Source organism: Zootoca vivipara, chromosome 1, assembly GCF_965207765.1.
Source record: "Zootoca vivipara chromosome 1, rZooViv2.hap1.1, whole genome shotgun sequence".
NCBI lineage: Eukaryota > Metazoa > Chordata > Lepidosauria > Squamata > Lacertidae > Zootoca > Zootoca vivipara.
In genome coordinates, this window is record NC_142582.1 from 67,483,597 (window position 1) to 67,511,082 (window position 27,486).

General features: G+C 40.6%; 2 protein-coding genes and 1 long non-coding RNA gene across 18 annotated transcripts in view; 2 read left to right on the forward strand and 1 right to left on the reverse strand.

The window, feature by feature from the left end:
* AMPD3 (adenosine monophosphate deaminase 3) overlaps positions 1-8,872 on the forward strand; it is a 34,729-nt gene extending 25,857 nt beyond the window's left edge. For 5 of the 7 annotated variants that reach the window (XM_035119177.3, XM_035119209.3, XM_035119186.3 and 2 more), the window contains exons 11-15: positions 1,851-2,014; positions 5,063-5,183; positions 6,120-6,293; positions 7,072-7,182; positions 8,148-8,872. In XM_035119177.3, the coding sequence (XP_034975068.2) occupies positions 1,851-2,014; positions 5,063-5,183; positions 6,120-6,293; positions 7,072-7,182; positions 8,148-8,324 (747 nt within the window). In that variant the 3' untranslated portion in view covers positions 8,325-8,872. The remainder of the gene's footprint in view (positions 1-1,850; positions 2,015-5,062; positions 5,184-6,119; positions 6,294-7,071; positions 7,183-8,147) is intronic. The other 2 variants (XR_015949359.1, XR_015949355.1) reach the window with 1 other exon arrangement.
* On the reverse strand, positions 1,327-25,164 carry RNF141 (ring finger protein 141). 10 transcript variants are annotated; one of them, XM_088667439.1, is made up of 8 exons: positions 24,823-25,164; positions 22,792-22,994; positions 21,720-21,828; positions 19,242-19,423; positions 15,986-16,093; positions 13,906-13,945; positions 13,428-13,501; positions 1,327-1,669 (listed from the first exon to the last, which is right to left on the reverse strand). In XM_088667439.1, the coding sequence occupies exons 2-7, from the start codon at positions 22,932-22,934 to the stop codon at positions 13,472-13,474; spliced, it is 612 nt and encodes a 203-aa protein (XP_088523565.1). In that variant the 5' UTR covers positions 22,935-22,994; positions 24,823-25,164; the 3' UTR covers positions 1,327-1,669; positions 13,428-13,471. The 10 variants fall into 10 exon arrangements, 8 of the variants coding, with proteins under 8 accessions (XP_088523565.1, XP_088523571.1, XP_034975144.1 ...); XM_088667445.1 differs by having other exon boundaries at positions 24,564-24,899; XM_035119253.3 differs by lacking the exon at positions 1,327-1,669 and adding an exon at positions 10,165-12,629.
* On the forward strand, positions 24,965-27,375 carry LOC148687616 (uncharacterized). The gene is made up of 2 exons (XR_015949382.1): positions 24,965-25,101; positions 26,975-27,375. It is a non-coding gene; the product is annotated as an uncharacterized LOC148687616 (long non-coding RNA).
* Positions 27,376-27,486: the final 111 nt, after the last annotated feature.

The window sequence follows — 27,486 nt, forward strand, 5'->3', positions numbered from 1 at the left end:
TCTTTGGTGTGAACACTGAGCAGTTTTTGACACATGAATGGCACAGAGCTATTGTGGGCCCTGTGGTTGTGAAAGAGGTGTTTGCTTCTAGAACATGCAGCTCTGCCTTGATTGGCTGGCCTGAATGTTCAGGGCCTCTCCTAGTGTGGCATGGAAAGTGCTGCTCTTATCCATGCGAAAGTTACATCAGAAGCTGGAGACATTACGGAAGGAGATTACAAGTGTGACTTTCCCCTACTTCACTGCTGCCCCAGTTTCCAGGAGGGCTAATACTGGTGTGGGGAGGAGGTGCTACTGCATGGGCTTCTGTGTGCCATGTTAGGTACTGCTGACATTACATGCATGGTACAGGAATGCAGCGGGCCTCTTCCATGAAAGTGATGTGAGAAGAAGCCCCCCAGGATGCCACCAGAAAAACAATCCTTGTGGCAGGTGAACTTAGGCAGTTTTTGAGGTCTGGTTGAGGTAGAGTTGCAGCAAGTGTCGACACCTGTATATTATTATTCATATGTTTGTTTGTTGCATTTCTATTGCACCTTTCCCCCTTTGGAGCTCAAGCCAGTTTACATAGTTCTCTTGCTCCTCATTTAATCCCCACAACTGCCTTGTGAGGGAGATACCCTAGATTCAGGTACGTAGCCATGTTGGTCTGACGCAGTAGAAATATATATATAAAATTGTCCAGTAGCACCTTAGAGACCAACTAAGTTTGTTCTTGGTATAAGCTTTCGTGTGCACGCACACTTCTTCAGATACTTCTATTTCAGTGTATCTGAAGAAGTGTGCATGCACACAAAAGCTTATACCCAGAACAAACTTAGTTGGTCTCTAAGGTGCTACTGGACAATTTTCTTGTGAGGGAGGTTAGGCTGAGAGGTAGTGACTGGCCCAAGGTCACCCAGTCAGCTTCATAGCCAAGTGAGGAATCAAAGCCTGGTCTCCCAAGTACTAGTCTAGCACTAAAACCACTGCATTGCCACTGGCTCCACATGTAAAACTCCACCCTTCCTCCTTTCAGTAGGCAAGCCTTCCCCAACCTGGTGCTCTCCAGATGCTTCAAACTGCAATTCCCATCATCCCTGACCACTAGCCATCCTGGCTGGGGCTGATGAGAGTCCATCATCTGGACTCTCATGTCCCACACATCTTCTGTAGAGTCTGCAATGCTTTAGCTGTGCAATGGGTTTAAGGAAGGCTGCAGTAGGACTTTCTCATCACATACCCAAAGTGTTTTCTTGCTCAGCAGCCGTCAGTCCTGTGATGTGGGAGTTTGGGAAACGTTCAGCATAATGACACCCTGGGCATGAAGAACATTCTATTAAAATAAATATTACCCAGGTGCGATGGGGACTTTATTTATAGTAGCCATTTTCATTGACAGCAACATTTCTTTTGTAAACATGCACATTCTGCTCTGTTAACGAGCTAGTCCAACACCAGTTTTATATGGCTGGAAGCTGAACTGTTTCTAAGTAAACCATTACAAATTGGGCTTTGGGTTCAGCTGTGACTCTGGTTCACAGATTAAAGCAATAAAGGCATTCAGATATGTATTCCCCGCTCTATCACAAAACAGTATAATGATTATGTTTCTTGGTTGTAGTTTAACTGTTAAGCGCACACACTTCAGTTGTGTTGGATTGTGTGGAATCTCTTCTGCCTTTGGTATCTGGAAGGAAAAGGAAAAATTGTGGAATTTCTGGCCTAAGATACAAGCAGCAACACCTGAGTGCTCACTCCATGTAGTAGCGACTTGCCATACAGACAACTAGCCAAGCCCTGACTTTATATATATATATGTTCATGATGAAGTTGATTCACACACACATCTGTTTGTTTTTTATTCCTAGGTGACAGGGTTTGATAGTGTGGATGATGAATCCAAACATAGTGACCACATGTTCTCTGACAAGAGCCCCAACCCTGATAACTGGACTAGTGAAAAAAATCCTCCATATAGCTATTACTTGTACTACATGTACATAAACATCATGGTTCTGAACAACCTGAGAAAGTAAGTAGTAGCGTTTTATATCTTCTTATCTCTGCATCTTTAGTAGAAAGATATAACATGGAATTTGAAGCGTAGCTTAAATCAGACTAACACTGTCAACTTCAATGTGAGTGTTTTTATGATCTCCTTTCTAGAGCTCTCCCCCCCCCCCCCGCAAATGCCTATTCCTGATTCTACTTCTAAGGCTGTTTAAAGACCACCAATTCAGTCCAAAAGGAGGAAATGATTGGGCAAAACAGCGCTGTGCAGACTTATCCGTTAGGTTAGGTTTGCACATGAGTAGCCCTGGGTGGCAGCTTCTGTAACAGGGCTGATCATCTGTGGGCCAGAAGAAGAGGTTGAATCCAGCTCTTCTGTCCCTGCTCATGTCATCTAGGCAGACAATTGGTACTATTGAAGAAACTAACCAGGACTGCACATTCACAGCTCTGGCCCTAGTGTCACACTTTGCAGTCTGAGGAAGTATGAAAACAGCATATTTTTGTACATGTAGTGTCTCTTGTTGGCTAGGGATGAAAAGTGTTTTTTTAAGAGACCGGTAGGCAATCTCATAGACCAGGAGCAGCTAACTTGAGGCCTGTAGGCTGGCCCATTTCTGGCCCACCCAATAGGGTTCTTTTGCAGCCCCCAAGACCTGTCCATACTTGTACTCCTTTTTTTTAACAAACAGTAAAACAGAGTGCTTGTTTTTTTAAAGTATTGACTTCTGCTTTGTGCTCCCCACTGCAATAGTGTGATTTCAAAAGGTTTTTCCTGCCCCCCTGTGTGCCTAACACACACACACACACACACACACACACACACACACACATTACTGACCAGTCTTGTGGGTCCATCAGCCTGAAAAAGCTTAACCCCCTCTGTTGTAGATCCATCAACTGCCTAATGTACAGACACACATGGCCTAATGTACAGACACACAGAAACTTATGGTTTCTGGATCAAACACACTTTGCAAGATTTTGTTGTACTCCAGGCAGCATCTGGAGATGCCTAAACTAGCTTTCAGTAGATTGTAGAAGTAATCAGTACTTCTTCAATAGATGTCTGCCAAAAACATCACTGACGCCTATAAAGTAGTGTCCATAGCATTATTAGTGATCTTCTTCTTTGTCTTGCCAGGATTAGTTTTGTCTATTGGCACAGTAAGACATGTGTAGCATGTTCCCCGTTTTTGCATGTGCTTTCATCCACCCTTTAAAAAATAATAATGCAAAGCAACCTGTATTTCCAAGAAAAGAAATGCCCCACCATTTCAATAACATTTTATATTTTAAATTAATTTAGTCTTGAACATTTTTTGCTTGAGAACATTTTCTTTAAAAAAAAACACAAAAAACTGTAGGAGTGAAATTGACTACACTGGAACTTGCTTGCTGTCCAGTCTTGTGATTTAACTGCTCCTTTGGGTTTGTTTGTTTTTGGTATGGGAATGAAGGAAACTGCTGCAATTAATAAATATGATGAAATCGGTGAACTCACAGACATGCATCTTCCCTGCCTTATGTTTGTTTTCAAGCTGATGCCTTTATTTATTTATTTATTTTATTTGCCTCAGCCACTCAGGGTGGCTTCCAACAAAATATTAAAAATGTAAGAAACCTTGCACATTAAAAACCTCCCTGTACAGTGCTGCCTTCAGATGTGTTCTAAAAGTCAGATATTTGTTTATTTCCCTGACATCTGATGGGAGGGCGTTCCACAGGGAGGGCACCATTACCGAGAAGGCCTTCTGTAACTTTAATTTCCTGCGGTGAGGGAACTAGCAGAAGGCCATCAGAGCTGGATCTCAGTGCCCAGGCTGAATGCTGAGGGTGAAGAAGTTTCTTTAGGTATATAGTGCTACCTCAGGTTACAGACTCCGCTAACCCAGGTATAGTACCTCAGGTTGAGAACTTTGCTTCAGGATGAGAACAGAAATTGTGTGTGCGCGGCAGCAGCGTGAGGCACTATTAGCTAAAGTGGTACCTCAGGTTAAGAACAGTTGTAGGTTAAGAACGGACCTCCAGAACGAAATAAGTTCTTAACCTGAGGTACCACTGTACAGGGCCTGAGGCCACTTAGGACTTTAAAGGTCAGCACCAACACTTTGAATTGAGCTTGGAAATGTACTGGGATCCATTGTAGATAATTGAGGACTAGTGTTATATGGTCCCAGCGGCTGCTCCCAATCACCAGTCTGGCAGCTGCATTCTGGATTAGTTGTAATGCTAAGGGGAAAGTTGCCTCTGTTATTCCACAGAAACTACAATTGGCCCACAGTTTAGTTACCTTGTGGCCTGAAATGAGTCCTTTGGGATGCAATAGTAAACACACTTAATGGGGAGTAAGCGTTACTGAGCACAGTCATAGCTGCCAAGTTTTCCCTTTTCTCGCGAGGAAGCCTATTCAGCATAAGGGAAAATCCCTTTAAAAAAGGGATAACTTGGCAGCTATGGCACAGTAAAGCAGGGCTGACCCAATACTTTTTGCTGCCTGAAGCAGAGAAGCAAATGGCACTTTCCCATCCCTAGTCAAGATGTATCATGGCCCAGACCAGCCAAATTATTTTTGTCACTTGAGGTGGAAAACCCCACAAGCACCTCTTGCCCTTCCATGACAGTAAAAAGATAAATTCAGTAACAGTTAGCTGCCAATAATAATAATAACTAGCCCTTAGTTTTCTCTTAATGGTGGGGCTGGCCTTTCAGAGAGGGGGATTTTCTTCTGATAAACATTCACAGGATTGTTTATCACCTTAGGCAGGCCTCCCCAAACTGCGGCCCTCCAGATGTTTTGGCCTACAACTCCCATGATCCCTAGTTAACAGGACCAGTGGTCAGGGATGATGGGAATTGTAGTCCAAAACATCTGGAGGGCCGAAGTTTGGGGATGCCTGACCTTAGGCCTCATTTCATTCATTGTCTCAGGTGCAGTTTGTTTGATAATGTAACAGATGTTGTGAGCTTGCATAATACAAGTTTTTTTATAATTACTTGGGAATCAGTTACAAAGTGTGAGTGCATGATGACCATTTTTTAAAATTTGGTTTATTTTAAATTTCTGTAGGGAAAGAGGCATGAGCACCTTCCTGTTTCGGCCTCATTGTGGAGAAGCTGGATCGATCACTCACCTGGTGTCAGCTTTTCTTACCGCCGACAACATTTCCCATGGATTGCTGCTGAAGAAGGTACAGCCCTTTGGATCAAGTATAAAATATAACCATATAGGGTTAGAGCGTTAGAATGTCAGCAAATATGAAAGATGTCATCTATAAATTTTTAAAACAATTGTCCACTGGGTGGCAGACTTGAGACAATACTGTACAATTTTAATATCCAGTTTAGAAACCTTTGTCAGAGCTTTCCAAACTGTGTGTCAAGCGAACACTCCCTGCACTCCTCCAGGGGCTGGAAAGGGGTTAGTTTAACCTCTTGTTTTTCTAGCAAAACTGAATTACTATGTTGCAAAATGATGCATGTCTAAAAAGTGTGTCACCAACATGAAAAGTTTGGAAACCTCTGCCTTAAATGTTAGAAAAACAAAACTGTGTGCCCTTCTATGAGAGCAGTTAAGTACGCCATTGTTGTTTCTGGTTCTCTTTCTGAATCCACCTATGCTTTATTATGCCTGTTCTCTGCCTTCTTGGAGCTCAGGTAATTTCTCAAAATACAGACTCTGTAACAAGGAAAATGTAGTTTTGGTTACATATACAAAATCACACTTTGGTCACTGAATGTGGGGCTAGCATTTGGTCAAAATTTGAGGTTTTGCATTGCAGAATCCTGGCTTTTAAGGGGCTGGGTTGTGCTAAATTCACAGTTCAATTGTTACAAACAGAATGCATTTATATTTAACACTTCAGTTCATGGTAAATCATTTGTTTAATATCCCATGTATTTTAATTTTAAAAAAATTGCTAATAAACTTTTTTAAAACAGATAATTGTAAAGTACACAAAGTAATAGTACGGCTGTCACAATACTAGGAAGAAAAGGAAGGGTTAAAATGTTCCCAAGTTTAATGATTGAAGTCCAGCATTTTCCATTTCCTCTGACTGAATATCTCCTTTCCTGTTATCTTTCTGTACCAATGAATAATGGCTTTTTCTGTTATTTTTGTCCAGAGTCCAGTTCTCCAGTATCTTTTTTATCTTGCACAAATCCCCATTGCCATGTCCCCTCTTAGCAACAACAGCCTATTCCTGGAGTATTCAAAAAACCCACTCAGAGAATTTCTACACAAGGGACTCCTTGTTTCTCTGTCTACAGATGACCCTATGCAGTTCCACTATACAAAAGTAAGTAATTTTGGATGTTCACTGCATTTCAAAATGAATTAATTTAAATCCCCACCCCCATCAACCCAATAAGTAGCCCAGTCAAATGTATGTTTACGTGGAAGAAAGTCCTTCTGCATTCAATGAGCATAGGGTTACAGCCATGATATATTATTCAACTCCTACTCAGGGTAGAATCATGACCATTAATGAACCTAAGCTAGTCATGTTCACTAACTTCAGTGGGTCTACTCTTGAGTTTGACTGGTGTTTAATATTTCATAGTCCGACAGTCGGTTCCAGAACTATCCTGTTAGCTGTGTGTGAGAGAGAAAAATACTGTCATTTCCTAAGGCCTGTTGGATTGCTGAAGTCAGGAGGACAGTTTTTCCCTCCTCTCAGTAGGAGGGAATTAACTATGTCAATCCCAGGACTTTGCATAGTTGAGGGTTCTTTTTGATGGGATGCCAAGGGAACAAGGGAGCTTAGAATCCTGCAGGTCCTCAACCACTCATTTCCAATGACTCACCTGGCTCTTGGCTGGTTTTCTGTTTGCTTCCTTGCTTTGTGCTTAGATCCTAAATCTTGAATCCATAAACATACCTATATATTGTCCGTCTCCAGGCATACTTTCCTAAGAACTACAACTCAGTGGGCAATGATGTCTGCAGTTCTCAGCAATTATCTCACCACTTGAGATGGTCCAATAGCCATTGGTTTTCTTAACAAAACTTATTTACAAGTACCGTATATGAGTGTGCCTACATAGCTAGTAAATAATTATGTTTTATGTTTGAAGGAAGCACTGATGGAGGAATATGCCATAGCAGCTCAAGTGTGGAAACTGAGCACTTGTGACTTGTGTGAATTAGCAAGGAACAGTGTACTACAAAGTGGTTTGTCACATAAGGTAAATTCCGTGTGCTGCAGGAAGTTCTGTTTTGTATGTGCTGCTTTTTGTGTTACACATCAGGCTAGAATCTGAGTGCAGCTGGAGGCCTGATCGGAATCGGGATTGCAGTCATGTTGTATTAAACATGTGGATGCATATTTATCATCTAATAGGATAGTCTGAAAGTTGAAAGGGAAGCCAGTGGCAGAATATCCTGACTGTTTGGGTTCTTATACTATGACAGAGGGGGAAATTGAGCGACTGACTGCCCAGGGTTAGAGAGTGAGTGGAGGCCAAGTTATATCACAAAATGGTTACTACATGGTGGCCGTATGAAATGGCTCCCATGGAATTGTCTTAAATCCATTTTGTGTAGGAACGCATTTCAAGGACCAGAGAAATTATTCTCTTACCTCCATAAATGCCCCCTGTGCAGTGATATGGAATCATCCCAGATCCATGTGTTTAGGCACTATGCAACATGCACAAGGAAGCTGCTACTGGAAGCTATTCAAAGCAGCCTCCAGATGTCAGCCATTTTGGGTCAACAATCCCTCAGAATATGGCATTACAACTGAAGACTGTATTACTGCCATCTACCTTCTTCCCATCCTTAGCTGCTGTTTCTTTTTGGCAGTTTTTTCCTCTGCCAGAATAAATGCTGCTGCTGAAATGACTCCATCCATGGTGTGGGTGGCTAACATGTTGCCCTCCAGATGTTGCTGGACTTAAACTTCATCAGGTCAGCCAGCATGGCCAACTCTTAAGTGTGATTAGAGTTGTAATCTAACATCATCTGGGAGCAACCACGGATCTTTAGTCCCCCTCCGTCCCCATCCTTCTTGCTTTTGCTGGGTAGGAGAGACATCTCTTATCCAACCCAACCCCTAATGGGTTTTTTTTAAAAGAAAAAAAAGCATTTCCTTTAACATTCAAAGCAACTTTAAGTTGATAATTATCTTTAAACGTTGTTTCATCCTTAGGAAAAGCAGAAATGCATTGGGGCAAACTATTCCAGCGAAGGGCCTGAAGGAAATGACATTCGAAAGACTAATGTTGCACAGATTCGGATGGCTTACAGATATGAGAACCTATGCAACGAGCTGAGTTTCCTAGCAGATGCAATGAAGACAGAAGAGATTACTGCACTGTCAAAATAGCCACAGTATCGTGCAAAGGACAGAAGTGTATGAACATAAGAGGACTTGAGCAACTGCAGGGGGGGAGAGCTGCCTGGTGATCAGGAGTCTTATGTTGCGTCCGACTTGGCTGCCAAGTCCAGTTTCTGTAAGCATAGTTAGGGCTGCTGTACATATTCAGATGCAGGGTCTGAATCTTCTTTATGCTGCATTAAACGTTTAAAAGTGCACTCTGAATCTAGGCAAAATATTTATAGTGTTTGCATCTGGGATACGTGTCTGCTTTGAAACAAGCAACATGCTGCAGCTTCTGGTAGCACACATGCACCTCTTTTGCCATGCTTAGCTAGCAGTAGGCAAGGATGTATGGCACTTTAATCTCTAGTTTGTGTACACTCTTTGATCGGTATTGCAATGAATGTAGGGAAGAAAAAGAATATGACCAAAGAGCTGCATGTTTTTCCTGGTTGCACGATAGGAAAACCTATTCACCACTTATCCTTTTGTCTACATTTTGTCTGTCTATACCCCACAAAAAAAAACTACAATAAATTGTAGGTGTGGCCATTGCTCTTGTAGTTTCATTAAATCTTTTTAATTGTCTTTTGGTAACTAGCAACATAAGTCATAAATGTTAATGCTGATTTACCATTATGTTTTCTTATAGAGCAGTCCTATGTATGTCTTCTCAGAAGTCCTCTCTCCCTTGGCTGTCCAGCACTGTTAATCTGTCAGTCCCCGGAACGTAACCCCCATGTAAATTGCTGGCTTACTGTATTAAGAAATTAAGAGAGTATGTGCAGAAAAGTCAGCATTTAAAACTTCCCTTAAGGCTGCTATACACATGGTCACATGGTGTATCCCAGCTGTGCTAACTACAAAATTATATAAGATTTCTTAGTTTTAATTAAAGGTTTATGGTTGTTTTACATTCTAGTGAAATAGAATGGCTGCTATGGTACTAAAACAGTGTCACAGCACCTTGTTGCACTGGAGAAGCTGTTTACATACCGTACTCCTGTCATAAGGCTTGGGGGGGGGGTGTATGTGATTTACTTTAAACAAAGAACTACTAAATATTTTAAAGTATTAGGTTTCGTTCTCCAACGTAAAACACTATCTTGAGCATCTTCTCACAAATCCATGGAGTAGGTTAAGTATAGGGAGAGCTTGTTTCCCCCCCCCTCTCACCTGTTATCTTTGGACTGACATGCCCACTCTGTGCACTAGGTAACTTAAGCAGCAATCCTAAACATGAGTCCCACTGAGCTTAAGCATTCATTCTTGAGTAAGCGGGCCTAGGAATTTGTGGAAAGTTCATACTTTTGAATTATTTTTATGGTTATGGAGTGTCCTACCCTTGAACATTAAGCAAGGACAAGCATTTTCTTGACACGTCTTCATTATAGCTAGTATACAGTATTAAGTAGATGTTTATGAATTGTTTCCCAGCTGGAACCTCTGTATTCTAGAAGGCTAAGATAAACAGGGTTTCAGAACCCTTCCATTGCTAGATTTAATTTTCCAGAAGAGCCAAAATGAAGATTATATTCACTTATAATAAATAAAAATGGTGGTGAAAGAATGTGACAAATACTACCCTGATTTAACTATATCCCTCAGGACCTACAGTTAAAGCAGCAACACTTTAGAACTAAAGGAAGCAATCTATTACACCCATAGCCACTTTTGCTGTATTTTTATTTACCACAGCACCTATGTTCCAGTGTAAACGCCTGCATTCAGGGACCAGATACCTATGCAGACAACTAATTTATTGAAATAAACACAACAGTTTTCTCTATAAGAAACGGTTCTCTTCTGAGGTCTGGTGGCAGGATTTTCAAGTATTGCACAAAGCTGAAGGAGACTGAAGTGTTTATTGCACAATATTCATAACAATATAATACATTGGAAAGTTTAATAGCTATTAACACTCTTTATCAAACCCTTAAGAAATATTCACATTAATGCAAAACAGGGAAGTAATGCATTTTTTCTTGGTCACACATAATTCAACTTTTGCTGAAAATTCACTGTTTAAAAAAGTCATAGTTCTAAAACTATTCAACATTATTAAATTGACAAATCAAGTTTTCTTCCAATGTTGAATTATATTACAGTTTTTAACGTAAATGGTGTTTTTGGTGGTAACACACATACTGGGTGAAATCCAATATACAGTACAGCAAGGATTTCTTGCTTGCATAATGGACCATTTCCTCCTGTGAGTGCCCTAAATCTGTTCAACTGGTTCTCCCAACTCTGCAGCAGATTTGAAGGCACAAGGGGCAGTGGGGTCCCATTGCACAAGCAGAAACCCTTGCACTATTGGGATAGTTTAGCTGACTACTGCTCATCTGTAAGTTCGAGCAGCCTTGTAATTTTGCCATGTGCAGGGTGTGTGTCAGGAGCACATGGGAAAGCTGCTCAGTGATGAACTGCATCTTTACCCATGGGCTTTGGAGTAAACTCTCATAGCCTTAGAGAGCTGCCAGTCTTTTTAATACCCAGAGACAGGGACAGGGACAAAACTACAGTGACATGGAGGCAGAAGAGAGGAACAGTAGTAGCACAGAGGAGTAAAGTGGCCTACATTTTAACAAGATACATTTTACAGTACTTCCACCACTGTGTATTAATTTAAAATCCTATACATATCACAAAGTTTACACCTATTTACAAGCTTCATTATTAGTGTTAGACTCACAAGTACCCCTGCATCTTTACATTATAGACCATATACTCATAGACTTGTTAGCATTTCAAAACAAGCCAGTTTGTCTTTGTAAGTTTAATCATTAACACACCTCCACTTCTACCATGCTTTCTCTTCCCACCTTGTTTGAACAATCCATTCTATGGCTTATGTGGTAGAAATGTAGATATGTTTTGCTACACACACAGCAAGTCACAACAAACCTTTATTTCTGGCTTACTGCTCATGGGAGGGGGCAGGCAAGTTCACAATTAAAACGTCAACTTCTTATGACATGCAAACAGAGCCAATTTCAAACTGCTTGAGTCTGGTATGTAGGGCTTTATCTAGGACTCAATGGACTGTATTCAAATTAGTCCTACTTCAAGTCCACTTACTGAATATAATGAACCTACCGTAAGTTAGCTATGTCCATTAACTTCACTGCATCTACTCTGAGTAGGACTAGCATTGAATATTACCCTAGCATTTAAAAAAATCAAAGTATTAGTCATATTAACAACAGATAAGATAATCTTCACTAGAGAAGGAAGACTTAAGAGCTTACTAGGTTTAAAACGCTTGCTGTTAAAACATTAGGCACTTCTGCCAATTCTTAATACTTTGGACAAGGGTGGGGAAAATTAACATGATCAGTTTTACAATCAACAAAAAAATCCCCAAATCCTTCACTTTTCACTATGATTTTAAACACATTGAAGTTCATCAATTAGCAGTGAGAACTATTTCCAAGAAAATTATATCAGGATTACAACCTAACACTGGAGTTCAATTCAGTAGTCTAATTTGCTGTCTTAATTTCTCATTTTGGCAAGTCATAATAGAAGGGGGAAACAACTTTTGCCATATTGTAATTGTCTAGATTGAACTTGATGGCTTCAAACAAGCCAGAAATATCTGTCATATTCTGTAATACAAAATTCAGATATATTCTACAAGAAGTCTTTAACCAATATTTTAAACCTGGAAGTAACTTGAAGTATCTGCAAAACTTTAGCATAATCTCAAACAGCAGCATTACAATTCACACATTTTCAGCAATCCCAGGTGTGGAGCAGGTAAGGGTAGAGTTTGGCCAAAAGGGTATTTGCAGACATTGCCAATCATGCTGCCTGCAAAACCCCTTTCAAAGTGCAGGGCAAGACAGCATTTGAGAGTGGCTTCTGTGAACATTTTCAGAAGCTCTACTCCAAGTCTTCTCTTGCCCCGTTCTTTGAAGGAGGCTTCTGTAGACCCCTATGGGCAAAAATGTCACCAGGCATCATTGTGACATCAGACAACTGACAGGTGTGCAGCTCCAGCCACTGGCCACCTGCCAAACTCCGGCACAAAGGTGGGGGCATTAACAATCTGGACCACCAGGCTAGAAAGGTTCCCCATCCCTCCTCTAAGCTGTCATTTAAATTTTTCCATTATGCCTCCATACAGTTCCTCCAGGATGCTGTTAGAAATGTAAAATGGTTGCTTGCAGCCATCTGCCAATGTAACAAAGTAATCTGAGGGCCCAAAACAAGACATTCTTCTGAGTGCCACCCTTAAACCTGGATCCAGTCCTGGTACCAATACTCCTGAGAACAAGTAGTACAGGCTTCAGGGTTACAGATTCCCTAAGACATTAAAGCAAAGCAAGTGTGGTCAAAGAACACATTCCTTCTTGTTACAGTAAAGCATATTGCACCTGTAGAAAGGAGTCTAGCACCATCTATTTACCTCAGATCACCATATTGGGTTTTTTACGGTTATACGTACTGGTGATTTAACAATGGAAGTCTAGAAAAGCTTGAAAGCCAGATGCTACGTTGTGTGATCAGAAACTTTGGGTTGTCTGTGATCAGTAAAGGTGTGAACACATTTATTCCTGAATGCAAGCAGCTCTGACTTGGTGAACCAGGGAAGTTTTTTGAAGTTATTTGATGTTGACTAGACAACTCATTCTCCCTGAACAAGAATGCAAAAGCCATTCGGTAGTGGCGCCCGCCCTGTGGAATGCCCTCCCATCAGATGTCAGAGAAAAACAGCTACCAGATTTTTAGAAGACATCTGAAGGCAGCCCTGTTTAGGGAGGCTTTTAATGTTTAATAGATTATTTTATTTCATTTTTCTGTTGGAAGCCGCCCAGAGTGGCTGGGGAAACACAGCCAGATGGGCAGGGTATAAATAATAAATTTATTATTATTATTATTATTATTATTATTATTATTATTATTATTATTATTATTATATCAAAATAGTGTGCCATCAGAAAATTTTGTCTCAAAACAACATGCTGCAATTAGTGGTGATTTAAGGAAGCATCTGTCAATACTAAGCAAGCCGCAAGCGGCCAGTAGAAGTTACTGAAATGTAAATGTGGGGCAAATTCCTATTCATGTAAGCAGGCAGGCATGAGCATCATAAACACATACTTGCATAAAGAAGGATTGCTTCTGTGTGTTGGAACAACAGGCCCTCAGCAACTTCCCACATTCTTCTGGACCATCTATAATGAAATTCAGTTTCAACAAATGATCACAGAAGAGCTTATACTAGAACTCAAATATTAGCTATTCCAGTGTCTCAAAGAAAGTAAGAAAACTCTGAACATATCCTTCTGCAGGTGCTATGTGCAGAGAAATTATTGATGAGTATTTAAAATTATAAACGTGTACAACTGGCTCATAGACAAATGGGTCACTTTTAAAGACCTATGACTTTTATAGAAAGCAATACAATGAGGAAATGAAAGAATAAATGAAATCTTTTATGATTTCAAGGCAATGGGCTTTGTTCCTGTCAGGGTCTGTGAGGCTGGCCTGCCTCATCTACCATGTTGAGTATGTAGGTAGCAATATCTTCTTCTGTAGGTGCATCTGATACCACCCAAGAATCATTGGCTTCAGTCACCTGCAGACGACATATAGGGCAATTCCTGTGATGACCACTCCTGTGTAACAAGCCAGAAGAAAAATGCTAGTATCACACAGTTTAAGTATTAATAATACCCACTGCTACTTTTGCTTATAAGATAGAATGGAATATTACAGGTATGGCTAGAGAAGATTTACTGCAGTGTGTTAGAACTACCATAGAAGAGAAATACCCAAACAATCCTCAATACGTGATTAGCATGCCTTTTCTTGAAATCCACCAAGGAACAGTACCCCTATAACTGATTATATTCTGTTGCTTTTATCATTGGGAATTTCCCCAAATGGGATCTTCTCCAATTATTAATCCAAATCCAACCTTCCTTCCCGTAATTTAAAACAATTGCTTCTTCTATAATCAGTGATTAGGGTACACAAAATCAATCTATACACCCTTAACTTCCTTTTCCCATCTCTCTCCCTCCACCCCCTTCCTCTTATGACCTCCCTTGAAATCTTTCAATTCAAAGGGCAGCACTGTGGATTCTTCTCAATTTGTGGACATCCTGAAGCTGTTGTGTCAAAACTGAACAGTGTTCTTGCAGGAGGTATTTAGCAGTGTTAGGTAGACTGGTAACATCCCCTTCCAGAGTCAAATAAAAAAATCCCTGGTAAAACAACAGAGTGCTGTGGTATGAAAGAACAATGCTGTTTTATGTTCATCTTGGAAATCACCAATGCCCAAATGTTAACAGTTCCGTGAATGTTTTTATTAAAATTTTATTCCAACAGGGCCCTCTAGAGATTCCTAAGATTCCATTCAGTTTTCAAATGGAACTGGCAGCCCTGTTTATCTTCGTAATCTAGACAGACTAGAAGATGAGACTGTAGTTATTTTAAAAAGTGTCACAAGATTTTAGGCTTTAAATCCTGAAACCAGATTACATAAAGCATTTTGTCCAGTTGGCTATTATGTTGGGAAAGATGGAGGGCACTAGGAGAAGGGGACGACAGAGGACGAGATGGTTGGACAGTGTTCTCGAAGCTACGAACATGAGTTTGACCAAACTGCAGGAGGCAGTGGAAGACAGGAGTGCCTGGCGTGCTATGGTCCATGGGGTCACGAAGAGTCGGACACGACTAAACGACTAAACAACAACAACAAGTTTGGAATAGAGTCAAGCTGAATCTGCTTTACACCACAGGTGGCTGCTGCCCTAAGTGCAGACGCTATCTCCCCTGCTGCAATTCTATTAAGACATATCATTTATTGGATACTTAGAAGCTGTTTCCTATTACAAAGCATCATTAGTTAAAGGTATATAGGTATAATGTGCTGTAATAATTTCATAGGGTTGTATTCAATCTTAGTCATACTCAAAAGTATGAATGGAAATTGAAATGAATGGACATGACTAACTTAATTTCAATGGGTCTGTTCTGAGTAAAATTTATACAGATACAAACCACAGTTCAAAATACCTTCAAACCCTCATTTTTAAGGTTCTGAGGTAACTCCATACTCAAAACAGAGCAAGAGCTCCAGTTTGAAACAGTTTCTCCGTCATCTGAACACTGTCAACATTGGGTGGAAGTCAAAACTGTGCTAATGCAAAGACTTACAATGCACACATTTCTGCTCTGCCCTTCCCCCGTGCACTGGTCTGATTGTGGGGGCACATCGTGTAATTAGGACTCATGCTGGCTTCAGCTAGTGCAACTGTTCAGTTGAATTCAGTCCTTTGTTTTAAATATATATATGCAGACTGATGCCGACATAAAACATGAACAGCAATTTGATTGGAGATTACATTAGCAACTTGCCAGGCATTTGTCCTGAGGGTTTTATATTTTAAGAGATTAAACCGGGAATGCCCATCAAAGGAACACATTTTCTTGCCAAAATCCAGTTCGCTTGTTGCTCCCACATAACACATCCCTTACCACATGCTATCTACCAAAATCAATGGTTTCTATTCTTGTTTAGAAGACAAAGCTAATGATGTGTTATTTCAATGCCTTTCAGTGAATTTATTCCCTATTTCTAGGGAAACTGGTCAAATTTCACAGGACCACTTCACAGTATAATGCAATCAGAGCCTGTGTCACAAACTTACCATTTATCAATGCATTTCTGACAAAAGCTGTGAGCACATGGCAAGATCAGATCAGCCCGTCCATCCATGCAAATGCAACATTCTTCCTCATCAGTCAGCTGTTTCACTCTACAATACAGATAAAACTATTATTCCCAATCATAGCAATTAGAAGTGGGATAAATTTATATTTTGGCATTGCTCAGCATGTTTCTTCTGTATCAACTTTTATTTTTGTTGTGCATGTTTGTATTCCATGGGTGGCTATGGCACATAATACCTACTGCATTACATTTAGGTTTTCTAGCCTATCTCAGCTGGTCTGATCCAGCAATCTCCTGTTGCATGCAAATGGAACCTCTCTGCATACAAAACAGCTGCTCTCTACAAACAAATCCAATATAAAACCAATACATATAAAACCACTAGCTTCCGGAGCACAATTATAGAGAAGAGAACTTTCTCGAAGGGAGGTATATCTCACACTCCTCTTTAATGGCCTTCTATAAACTATCCAAACCAATCTTTGTAAAGACAGCTTTTGGCTTCTAGTTAGTTGTTTCACTGAAATAGTTTTAAGTTTTTGTTTGTTTGGAATAATTGTTATTGCTGGTATATTGTTATTGCTTTTCTACGGCTGTTTTAGTGTTTTAATGTTTTCATAACGGATGTATTAATTGTTAAGTTATGGTTTGATTTTGCAGTTAGTCACCTTGAGCAAGGTACCAATGTTTTAAATAAATAAATCAGCATCATATATGCTGAGTGTTAAAAATCAGAGTATATCACACAGAAAGGGTGGATTCATTGCTTCTCCACATTTGTAAGTGAGCACAATTCATGTGGGCTAGCCACCTTTGATCTCTGTGCATTTCTGCATATATACATGTATGGCTACTGCTTCTACTTCATCTGAACACAGGGAAATGTGTTCTTGCCTGGTTCCAGCAGTTTCCAGGCAGAGCACTTTCAGGCCTGTCTTTCTGGATTGGGGACAAAATGCTTGCAAGATGCAAGTTGGCCAAGGCACTCCCATTAAACAGTATTAGTACTAGCAGTAATATGCATCATTTAAATACAGAGACAAATAAAATCATAATTCTCCCCACTAAGAATAAAGAGAATGTCTAGACGACTGTCAATGCTGGGGTTTGCCTCACTACTGGTGTAGTTTTGTTGTTGCAGCTCTGAACACAAAATAAAGCTAACATGTGCTTGAAAACACAGGACAAACATCATTATTATAGTATGCACACAAAATCATATTATGATATTCCACTGCCCAGAAGAAAACATTTTCCTATAGTAGTCAAGTTCTTGGTACCCTATTTTTTGTGCACGAGATCAAGAAATGCATTTTATGTCCTTGAATCTATTCCCACTTCTTGTGTACTCTGTATTTATTTTTCTATGATCATATGTCAACTGCTGTTTTCCATTTGAATATTTGATCTAAATATCAGGTATTTTTCATCCCCTAAGATAAGTCTGCGCACAAAATTCACAGCTACTAAAATCACTGTTGCAGAAATGTGCACCCAGGGTTGATATGAAACCACTCATATCACATCAAATAAACATAAGAGCTGAAGCAAAAGGAAGTAACAGAATACATTCTGAAGGAATATGGATTGAAGAATGATTCCTAGGAACATAGAAAGCTGCCTTATCCTGACTCAGACCATTAGTTCATGACAGTGGTTCTCAAGAATTTCAGGCAGGGGCCCTCCCTGGGCTCTGGCTGGAGATGCTGGCAATTGAGCCTGTGACTTGTTGCATTCAAGGCAAGCGCTCTAGCACCAAGATACAACCTATCCCCTTTTCAGCATATTTCAGTAAACCGGAGATTCATGTGGGCCTATCACTATATGACACTGTTCATTTAAACCAGACATGGGTAGCCAGCATAGTGTCCACCACAGCATGCCAGCCTCAGTTAGCATGGACAACAGTCAGGGATGATGGGAGTTGAAGTTCAATAAGATCAGGAGGGTGCCACATTGGCCACCCCTATGTATAAAATAGGGAGGGGGAAAGTGTTTCAAAAATAGAGTCATGGTAGAGCCAGATGTTGTAAAACCGGTGATGGGTTGAACATTGATTTCTTGGTATAACAGAGTATGGTCAATAGCATTGGCTGAGAAACTAACATGCCAGGTGAGAGCGGCAAAGGGCAAACACAATCCATATTCCTTTTATAACATATGGCAAATGTTTATTGAATACATAAATCGTTCAGACTGTGGCAGGAATCCACCCAGCACTCATGGGAAAATGTGGTGTGATCTCTTAGAGTAATCAAATGAAACTTTAACATATAGCATAATAAAAGTATGTACTTTTATCAGGACAAGTTACTTGTTGTTAACAATTGTTTTCTCAAAATTTATCTTCTGTACCATGAAAATAAAAAAACCAGTATTTCTTTAATTTAAAAAATAGTATTTCCCCATGTTCCTACTGTTGGCCACTGATTCAATGCCAGAGAGTTATTAAGGCCATAGGTGGCCTAATGCTTCCATTTTATTCAAGCCATTACATTTTGTTTCCAAACAAACACCTTAGATCATCATAAGTCTGCAACCCACTGCTGTTTAAAGCACTGCTTCATACATATTTGAAAAGGAAAAGATTCTGTAATGCCATGTGAAGTAAAAAGTAATTCTGCTCTTTATAGGCAAAAAGCACAGACACACTTAGGGCTCCACTGCTGCTATTGTATTTGTAGTTGTACTAGTCTTTAACAGGAAATATAAGAACATTATGCAACCTGTTCAAGGTAGCATGTGTGCATTTGTTCAAGAGTTCACCTTCAGTAAAAGTGGAAACAGGTCATATCTGGAGAAAGACTATGCTTCAAGCAACGTTTCAAAAAGGATAGCCAGTTTACATGGCAAATAGACTTGCTTCTGTTGCAAAACAGATGATTTTCATTATACAAGCTCTTTGCAGGAAGAACGTGTCTTTTTCTTAAGAAAATTTGAAACATGCTCCCAAGTGCTCATTCAGTGCAGGTGTTTTGCAGTTCAAGGCAGTCCTTGCTTAAGCAGTACCAACCTACTAATGTATTATTTGCACACAGCTCAAAACAGAAATTTGTAACTGTAATAGTTAATGTACTGTCATCCAAGTTGAGATGACTTACTAGTACAATCATTAAACTTTTATTCCCATATATATATGAGAGAATATATTTGAATATGTATACATAATTGAGCTGAAGAGAGTTGTGTGCTCAACTTCAAACATAAATGGATCTCTTAGAATACTGAGATACCTTCCCATCAAAATGCTGGCCTGACAAGATGCAACAGATGACAGATCCTCTGCAGCTCCTTCTGAGGCAATGTTCTGCGAAAGAACACTTGCTGCTTGACTCGTGACATCTTTATAAAGCTGCATGAACTGATATAAGTTCATGATTCTTGATGCTTCGACAACACCACTTGTCTTGTTTATCTAAATATACAGAAAGAAGTCTTACCATTTTTGCTTCAACACCTCACTATCTGTGCTCAGCATTCTTTGTTTATAAACATACACACTCCAACTAGGACATAAACAGAGAGTTCGAAGATGGAACAAAGATCAGAGATTTCTCACACTGTTGGTGGCTTAAGAATGCTCACAATGACCCTGTCATTGGAAAGGCCATCCATATAGTTTCCCTTTTAGTGACTTGGATGAATGTAAAGGTTGCATTAAACAACACAACACCGAGACTTTAAAAGTAGTTACGTATGGGACCAAAGTCCAACCAGAATATCTTGAGTTCTCAATATATTTTGAGATGAATCAGAGAATTAACAACTTGCATATACTTACAGAGATGTGACTCCCCGGGGGAGGGGGGGAAATCTGGATACATTTTTTCTTAACCCTCCCCTCCCCACCACCATGGGGATTTTTTGTTTTTGAAATATTTTATTTAGGGGCTGGCAAGGCAGCAAAAAGCGAAATGCACCCCCCCCCCAATTGCACCTGGGGCCACTGGCCCTCTGGCCCTCCCCATGTGACGTGATGTGACGCCACTGGCACTGCCTCTTCCTCCTTGCCTCTCAGCTCAGGATTTTGCCACTTTTTGAGATAGTAATATTCATACTGTTCATACTGGTTTTGCTGTTTCTGTTCCTTTCCCATGATGGTTTTATGGGCTCCCTCTCCATTCCTTAGTCCAGGCATCCCCAAACTGCGGCCCTCTAGATGTTTTGGCCCACAACTCCCATGATCCCTAGCTAACAGGACCAGTGGTCGGGGAAGATGGGAATTGTAGTCCAAAACATCTGGAGGGCCAAAGTTGGGGGATGCCTGCCTTAGTCTTTCAACTGTTTCATCTTCTGTAGAGGAGCTGTCCAGTGTGCTGGACTCTTCCAATCCTGCTACTTGTCCTCTTAATCAGGTTCTATCTTGTCTTCTGACTACTATGTCTCTTTCTTCTGGCTCATTCACTCTAATATACAAACATGATACAGCTTCTCCTATTCTTTAAAAAAAAATCTAGTGATTCTTCTCTTTCTAGTTATTGTCCCATCTCTTTGCTGCCTTTTGCGTCTAAACTATTCTTGCTGCCTGGATTTTCTTTATTTTAGTTTGCCCTTGATTTTATTCTCTACTCTACTGAGATGGCTTATGAAGCTTACTAGTGACATTCTTGTTGCCAAATCAAAGGGTTTACATTCCATCTTTATTCTTCTTGACTTTTTTGTGGCCTTTGACATGGTTGATTGTACTCTTTTACTGGGATCCCTTAATGACCCTGGATTTTGTGCTGCTGCTCTACTTATTTTATTGCATTGTTTATATTGTTTTAGATCGTATGAGCCCCACCCCCAGTATAATTTCTTATCTTAAATGTGTTTAGAGCCATGTACGTAGATGGCGCTATATAAACAAATGATGATGATGATGATGATGGTGATAATAATAATAATATATTCAGGTATTTGGCCAAGGAATGCAATAAGGGATTCTGCCAAGCTTATCCCTCCCACAAACAAGGCCTTTGCCCAACACAGCCTCTGACTCATCTTGCTTCTTATCTACTTAAGATTTCTCCATCTTCTGCAGCATGTGAAAAACTGATCTGTTTGGAAACACATCAGAGCAAGAAATACACTGACATGTGAAAGGGTAGAAACTTGTTGCAGTCATGGCAAACTTTCAGTTTTTAGAAATCCATGATAAATAGGATGACAAATATGAAGAAATAGAAACTGACAGTGAAAGCTTAGGGGAAAAAAGAGACTGATTAAATTCCATGTACTGATCATTTTAATTTTGTTCCCCCTCACCTCTTTTTATCAGCTCTTTTTATGTTTTTATCAGCTCTTGACACTATTGAGGACAGGAGAAGACATAATAATTTTCTGAATAAGTAATAATTTGTTTTACTATAATGATGGTTTCTGGGTTTGTTTTTTTGCCACCTCCCCATAAGCTGGCAGAACCAAAGAGATACTAGATTCCTTACAGTTCAGTGGCTTGTAACTCCATTTGTAACAAAAACTTAAAAAATAATTCAATTTCCAATTATTGTCTGAATAAACTGTGCTTCTAATATACCCAGCATTATAGTTCTATGGGAAACCAAGTTATACATGACACATTTTATGTTCCTAAAGTAACAAAGTATTGTAAATATATATATATCTCAATTTTCCAAAAATATCTGTTCCACTCCCACCAAAGATATAGGGAAAATGTCCCACCCCCCAGCTTCAACATTTACAGAAATTTTACCATTCTACAAACTTACCTTAGTACATACTACTCGAACAGCTACCTTCCAGAGAGCAGTGGAGTCTGAACCTGGCTGTACTTCAAATAACAAGTGCTTGTCCTGGCCAGAACCCAACTTGGCAGTTCTGAAATTATTTAACATCCATTTATTTCACAGTATGAGATTAATTTGTAAAACACAATTCAATCTAGATTAGAAATGAGAACAGCCAATAGTCTACACTTTAATCTAGAGATCCAATTCTAGTACGTACACAAGAAACAGACATCCTCGAGATTGTACAACTACCAACTATATTTTAATACACAATAAAATGACGATGTAGCTTTCAGAAATCTCCGTCAGCTTGGGATTCCTAAGATAACACATTACCCATGTCTCCTATCTCTCATCCTCATCTGTGTCCCTACAGAAGGCAAATATTTTAATTCAATTAAAGAATATGAATATATGGAGTTACCTTACAGATCATTGGTCCATCTAACCCAGTACTGTAAACTGTGATGGCAGCTGCATATAGTACCTTGCCAAAGAAATTAGTTATTCTTCCCTCTACACATATGCTGGCTAAAAAACTTTATTAACATACACTTCATAAGGTGGGTTGTAGCCAAAACCAACTTACACCACTACATTATTGTTAGATGCCACAATGATTTCCCTCTCTGCATCATATTAAAATGACTATTCATGTGGAATTTTATGAACATGCACATTTCAACGATAACGTAAACTGCTAGACTATATTTTACTCATCTAGACAGAACACCTAGTACTTTTAATAAAGTTTCATATCTAGCACTGAATAGAACATCCAATGTATATCTTTCATTAGGAGGTTTCCCACCACCACCAGAAACAGCTAACACATTCAGTTTGGAATAAAAGCAACTCCACATTTGTGCAGGGGTTGCATTTTGGATCATTGCACATGTCAGTCATTCCACAGCCAAAAATGGCACACGTGTGGGTGGTCAGGCACGTTCTGAATATGCGCAAACAAGGAGTTGCCTGTAGTGTTAAGGAGGATGTTCTTTCAAATATTGAGTCATCTTAAATGCAAAAGAATAACCTGTAAAAGCCTTACGTGTCATTCATTTCAGCTACTCTCCCCAAAAATTCTTCATATGTCAAGAAACCACTTTCTCGAACCAGGGATACATGTTTGACTACTTTTTCTGGCAGCTTATTAATAGCAGAGTGTGTCTGGCTTGAGAGCTGCTGGCCCATGATGACGTTCTTTAGCTCAGCATCCAAGAAGAAAGGCAGGTCCACTTATTTGGAGAGTTTCTGATAAACACATTTAAAAACGTTGTACTGTATTAGTATGAAATAATCAACATTGGATGAATTAATTTTGGTCTTGGTATCTGTACAGATCTTGGTGCATAGCTGTTAGCAATTTATTAAAAGTGAAAGGCAAATGTACTTAGTCCCCTATGAATATACTTACTACAGTATGTGAACAGAAACTGTAATACACAAAATGCAACTACAGTCAACCACAATGCATCTGCTATATTAAAACCTTGTAGACCAAAATGCAGCAGCTGCTCATGAATTGCTTGGCTATTCATGTTAAGCCATCCAGAAAATAACAGTGCACAGCAAGATTTAATAAAGAGCATCTAAAAGGTTGAACATGGAACACACTTCCTAAATTATACATGTGGTTCAGAAACTACTATAATTTAAGATGCAAATTGCCATGTTAGTTTTAAATATATGTATTTTAAACAAGGACTTACTAACATGTACTTTAAGGACTGAGAAATAGTAGTTTCGCTTACAAATCATTTTAATAACTGCCAAATAGTAAATAGACCAAATGCTTTAATTTCCTAAAACAGATACACAGGGATACAACAGACTCCTAGGAATACGATGCAAAATCATAATGAGAATGCTAAATGTAAGCATTGCAAGACCACGGCACACTCTGTGAAAGTCTTATTTACTTTGCAGTTCATTTTTTGCAAACTTCTAGAAGTTATATATAGAATAACTGAGATTCATGAGCAACCAAGTATCACATGCTCATAATAAATCCGAGGCAAAACTTGTTTTTACCTAACAAAAGTAAAAGGGTGTCACATCCAATGTACCTATTTTTTACACAAAAACAAGCAGAAAGAAGCTCCTTAAAACAAATGTTTCAACCATTCGCTAACCTGTAATTCTAGAAAAAGCCAACCCTCTCCTCACTATTTCACCACAGTGAGCATGTAAAGAAAAGCATGTTTGATATACCTATATCAATCTTTTGTTAAAAACAAGTAACATTACAACACTCTTTTTTGGGGGGGAAACCCAAGAGGTAGCTGAACAGTTACGATTACTAACCCCAACCTCCTCCTAGGTTGACATCACAGGAGAATCCAGCTCTTCAAAATAATATGGGACACAAGTGTTTTTTGTAAACAAGTGGTTTTGTAAACCGCTTTGAGGTTGTGTGTCTGTGCGCTTTTTTTAACACAATAAAGCGGTATACATATATATATTTGACGAAACAGATAAACAAGCGGCTCAAAGCCCTTTCGAGGTTGGACCGTGCTTGGGTTTCCGGACCCTAGTTTTAGCACAGCCACTTAGGCCCCACAAAGCAGGGCAACAGCTTTACTTTCCAAACTCTGTTTTGAAACGGAACGTGCTCACGAGAAAGAGAATCGGAAGACCCGGCCCCAAATCCACTAGAAACCGCAGTGAGCAGCAGGGTAGCCGGACCCGGGGGGGGGGGGGGCTGGGCACCTGCCAAGCTGCTCTCTGGGCTAGGCAGCAAAAGGCAGCCCCGCTGCGCCGCCCTCCTCCTCCTCCTCCTCCCCGAGCTCACGAGCACGCGCCTGGCAGCGCCACACCCACCCGGCGACCCTCGAGGAGGAGAACCGCCGCCACGACGCCGTCTCTCCTCCCTCCCCGTTCGCGGCCCGAGGCGCCCAAACGCTGCCGGAGGGAAGCGGGGGAAGCGGAGACGGGCGCTCCCGGGCCCTCCCAGCGCCCGAGGGCGGGGTTTCCTCAGTTCCTGAACCCGCGGAACGAGGCTTCTGAGCTGTGGCGGCGGGTGGGAAGGGCGGTTCGGGGCGCAGCCAAGAAACGGAGGGAGCTCGAGCGGCAGCCTCACCCGCAGCGCTCCGGCATCCTGCCCCTGGTCGCGGGCACCGCCTCCCTCCGGGCGCAGAGGAGGCCTCGTTCTTCTTCTTCGCGGTTACAACTAGGCGAGCGACGCGATAACTCGACATATGGGCCAAACCAGCTCCCGTCGCGTTCGGCTTACGTATCCTCGCGCTCCCCTTGCCCCTTCCCCGCGCGCCCTCTGCCTGCCGTTGGTTTTTCTGGTTGCTAGGAGACGGACAGACGCTGCCCTCGTAAGAATTCCTGTTGGGATTCTCTTCCTGGCCATGTTAGTATCCCCTCCCGACTCTGGTTATAAAAGGGTTAACACGCTCCCCTTCTCTCCAGTTCCAGTGGCGCAGTTCACACTACGTCATCCCTTACAGTTTAGCGATTCTATATCGCCGCCTTGGCAAGGCATCCAAAGCGGGCTACAGTTTTACAATCCCGCAGGGTTATAACTCTCCCACCCACTCACCAGGCGATAAGAATAAAACTCGTGCAGCCCTCTCCCCCTGCCCTTATTCTTCCTTCTCACAAGGAATAATAATTTCCACCGGGGAGCTGTAGTGGCCAGTGGCCACACTGCCAACAATGTGCTTAAAATAAAACTTAAGTAAACAACAACAACAATACACAAACCCTTTACATGGATGTAGCCAGGATTTATTTTAAGGGGTGCAGGCTTTATGTAAGGGGGGGCAGAACTGAGTTATCTGTGATGCAATTGGTCAGTTAAGTATTTTATTTATTTGATTTAGGGGGGCAGCTGCCCCCTGGCTCCACCCATGGCCCTTTCTAAATCCATGGCAAAAAAGCTGGGTGAGTCTTGTTTGCTTGTAGAGGAAGAGAAACAGGATCAAAGGCTGAAATTTTATACTGTGCACACTTAGGTGGGATTGGGAATAAATCCTAATCAACAGGGCAGGCCTCTGCAGAAATGTACTGTATAGGATTGCATGGCAAATAATTTATAACATGGATTTCAGATTTGAAAATGCACTTAAAATTCGCTCGTTGAAAACCTAATTTGTCTCCCATTGTTGGGACAAGAGCTATGTTGGAAGTGACTGCCTACCTGCATAACAGAATTTTTCCTTTTCTCAAAATTTGGCATTTTGCTACTGCAGCCACTCTTGGGAACTAGTCTCTGTTCCCATCATGTCCATCAGGATCCTCAGTAATTTTCAAGTGGTCCATGAAGAAAAAAGTTTGGGAACCACTACTAAAAAGGACTAAACATAAGTTTCTAAAAAATAACATGCTGGATCAATTACATTAGTAGTTTTAAAATTTCCTACCTTCATGAACCCTTTCCACATGGACTTGTTTGCTGCAAACCCCCTAAATGTTAAGAACTGGGGGGCATTCTAAGCGCACATTCAGTTCATGCAAGGCTGGGCCTTACCACATGCGATTTGGACTGGGAGTGGCTGCCGAGACCATATAACACCGGTCCTGAAAGACCTACATTGGCTCCCAGTATGTTTCCGAGCGCAATTCAAAATGTTGGTGTTGACTTTTAAAGCCCTAAACGGCCTCAACCCAGTATACCTGAAGGAGCATCTCCACCCTCATCGTTCTGCCCGGACACTGAGGTCCAGCTCCGAGGGCCTTCTGGCAGTTCCCTCACTGCGAGAAGCAAAGCTACAGGGGACCAGGCAGAGGGCCTTCTCGGTAGTGGCACCCACCCTGTGGGATGCCCTCTCACCAGATGTCAAAGAGAAAAACAACTACCAGACTTTTAGAAGACATCTGAAGGCATCCCTGTTTAGGGAAGCTTTTAATGTTTAATAGATTATTGTATTTTAATGTTCTGTTGGAAGCTGCCCAGAGTGGCTGGGGAAACCCAGCCAGGTGGGCGGGGTATAAATAATAAATTATTATTATTATTATTATTATTATTATATGGTAGATTACTCCCTGCGGCTGCATGAGGCAGATATTCAGTGGTGATGGGCAATCCACAGTACAAAAAATCCTGATAAACAAGGAATCCCTGGCAACACACTGAGAAAATAAATAATGAGCATGGGTAAGAGTATCTTGAAGAACTGATTGTGGCCATTGGTGTACTAAATAGTCTGTTAAAGTTATATTCAAGAAAACCATTTGCCACAAAACCTGGTTTAATATTTTTGTATCTTGCATATTTCCTGCAGGAAGTACATAGTCAAGTCTCCCCCTTTCCATAAAGGTCAACAAACATCTGGAGATCAAGTGTGGGAAGCCTACAAATGTTATTGAAGAATGGCAGCTTGTCAGTTTCTATTGAATGGAACCCATCATTCTTTGTATAACTGTTTTCAGGTATTTCCTGCAAGGGTTCGTTTCCAAGAGGTAGAATAAATCAGATTTCAACAGATAATTGATTTGTCTTTTAGGTGGACATGTGTGCTTCAGTGATGCTTTGTTATGTTAAAAACAGTGTTGTTCATTGAACTTTGATGACTGATTCAAGCTTGGCACAAGTGTTGTGTATCAGAGTTATTGAGGATACTAAAAACATAGATCTGTAGTAGGATTCCTCTCATATATGAAATGAAGTGGAACTTGGATCTTATCCATTGTGTTTACTTGTCAATTTATTTCCTATGTGTTATTCTAGCCCACATCCAAAATCTATTCAATATGCATTGCCCATCTTGAGAAGTAAAATTTACTAGGTAGTCCC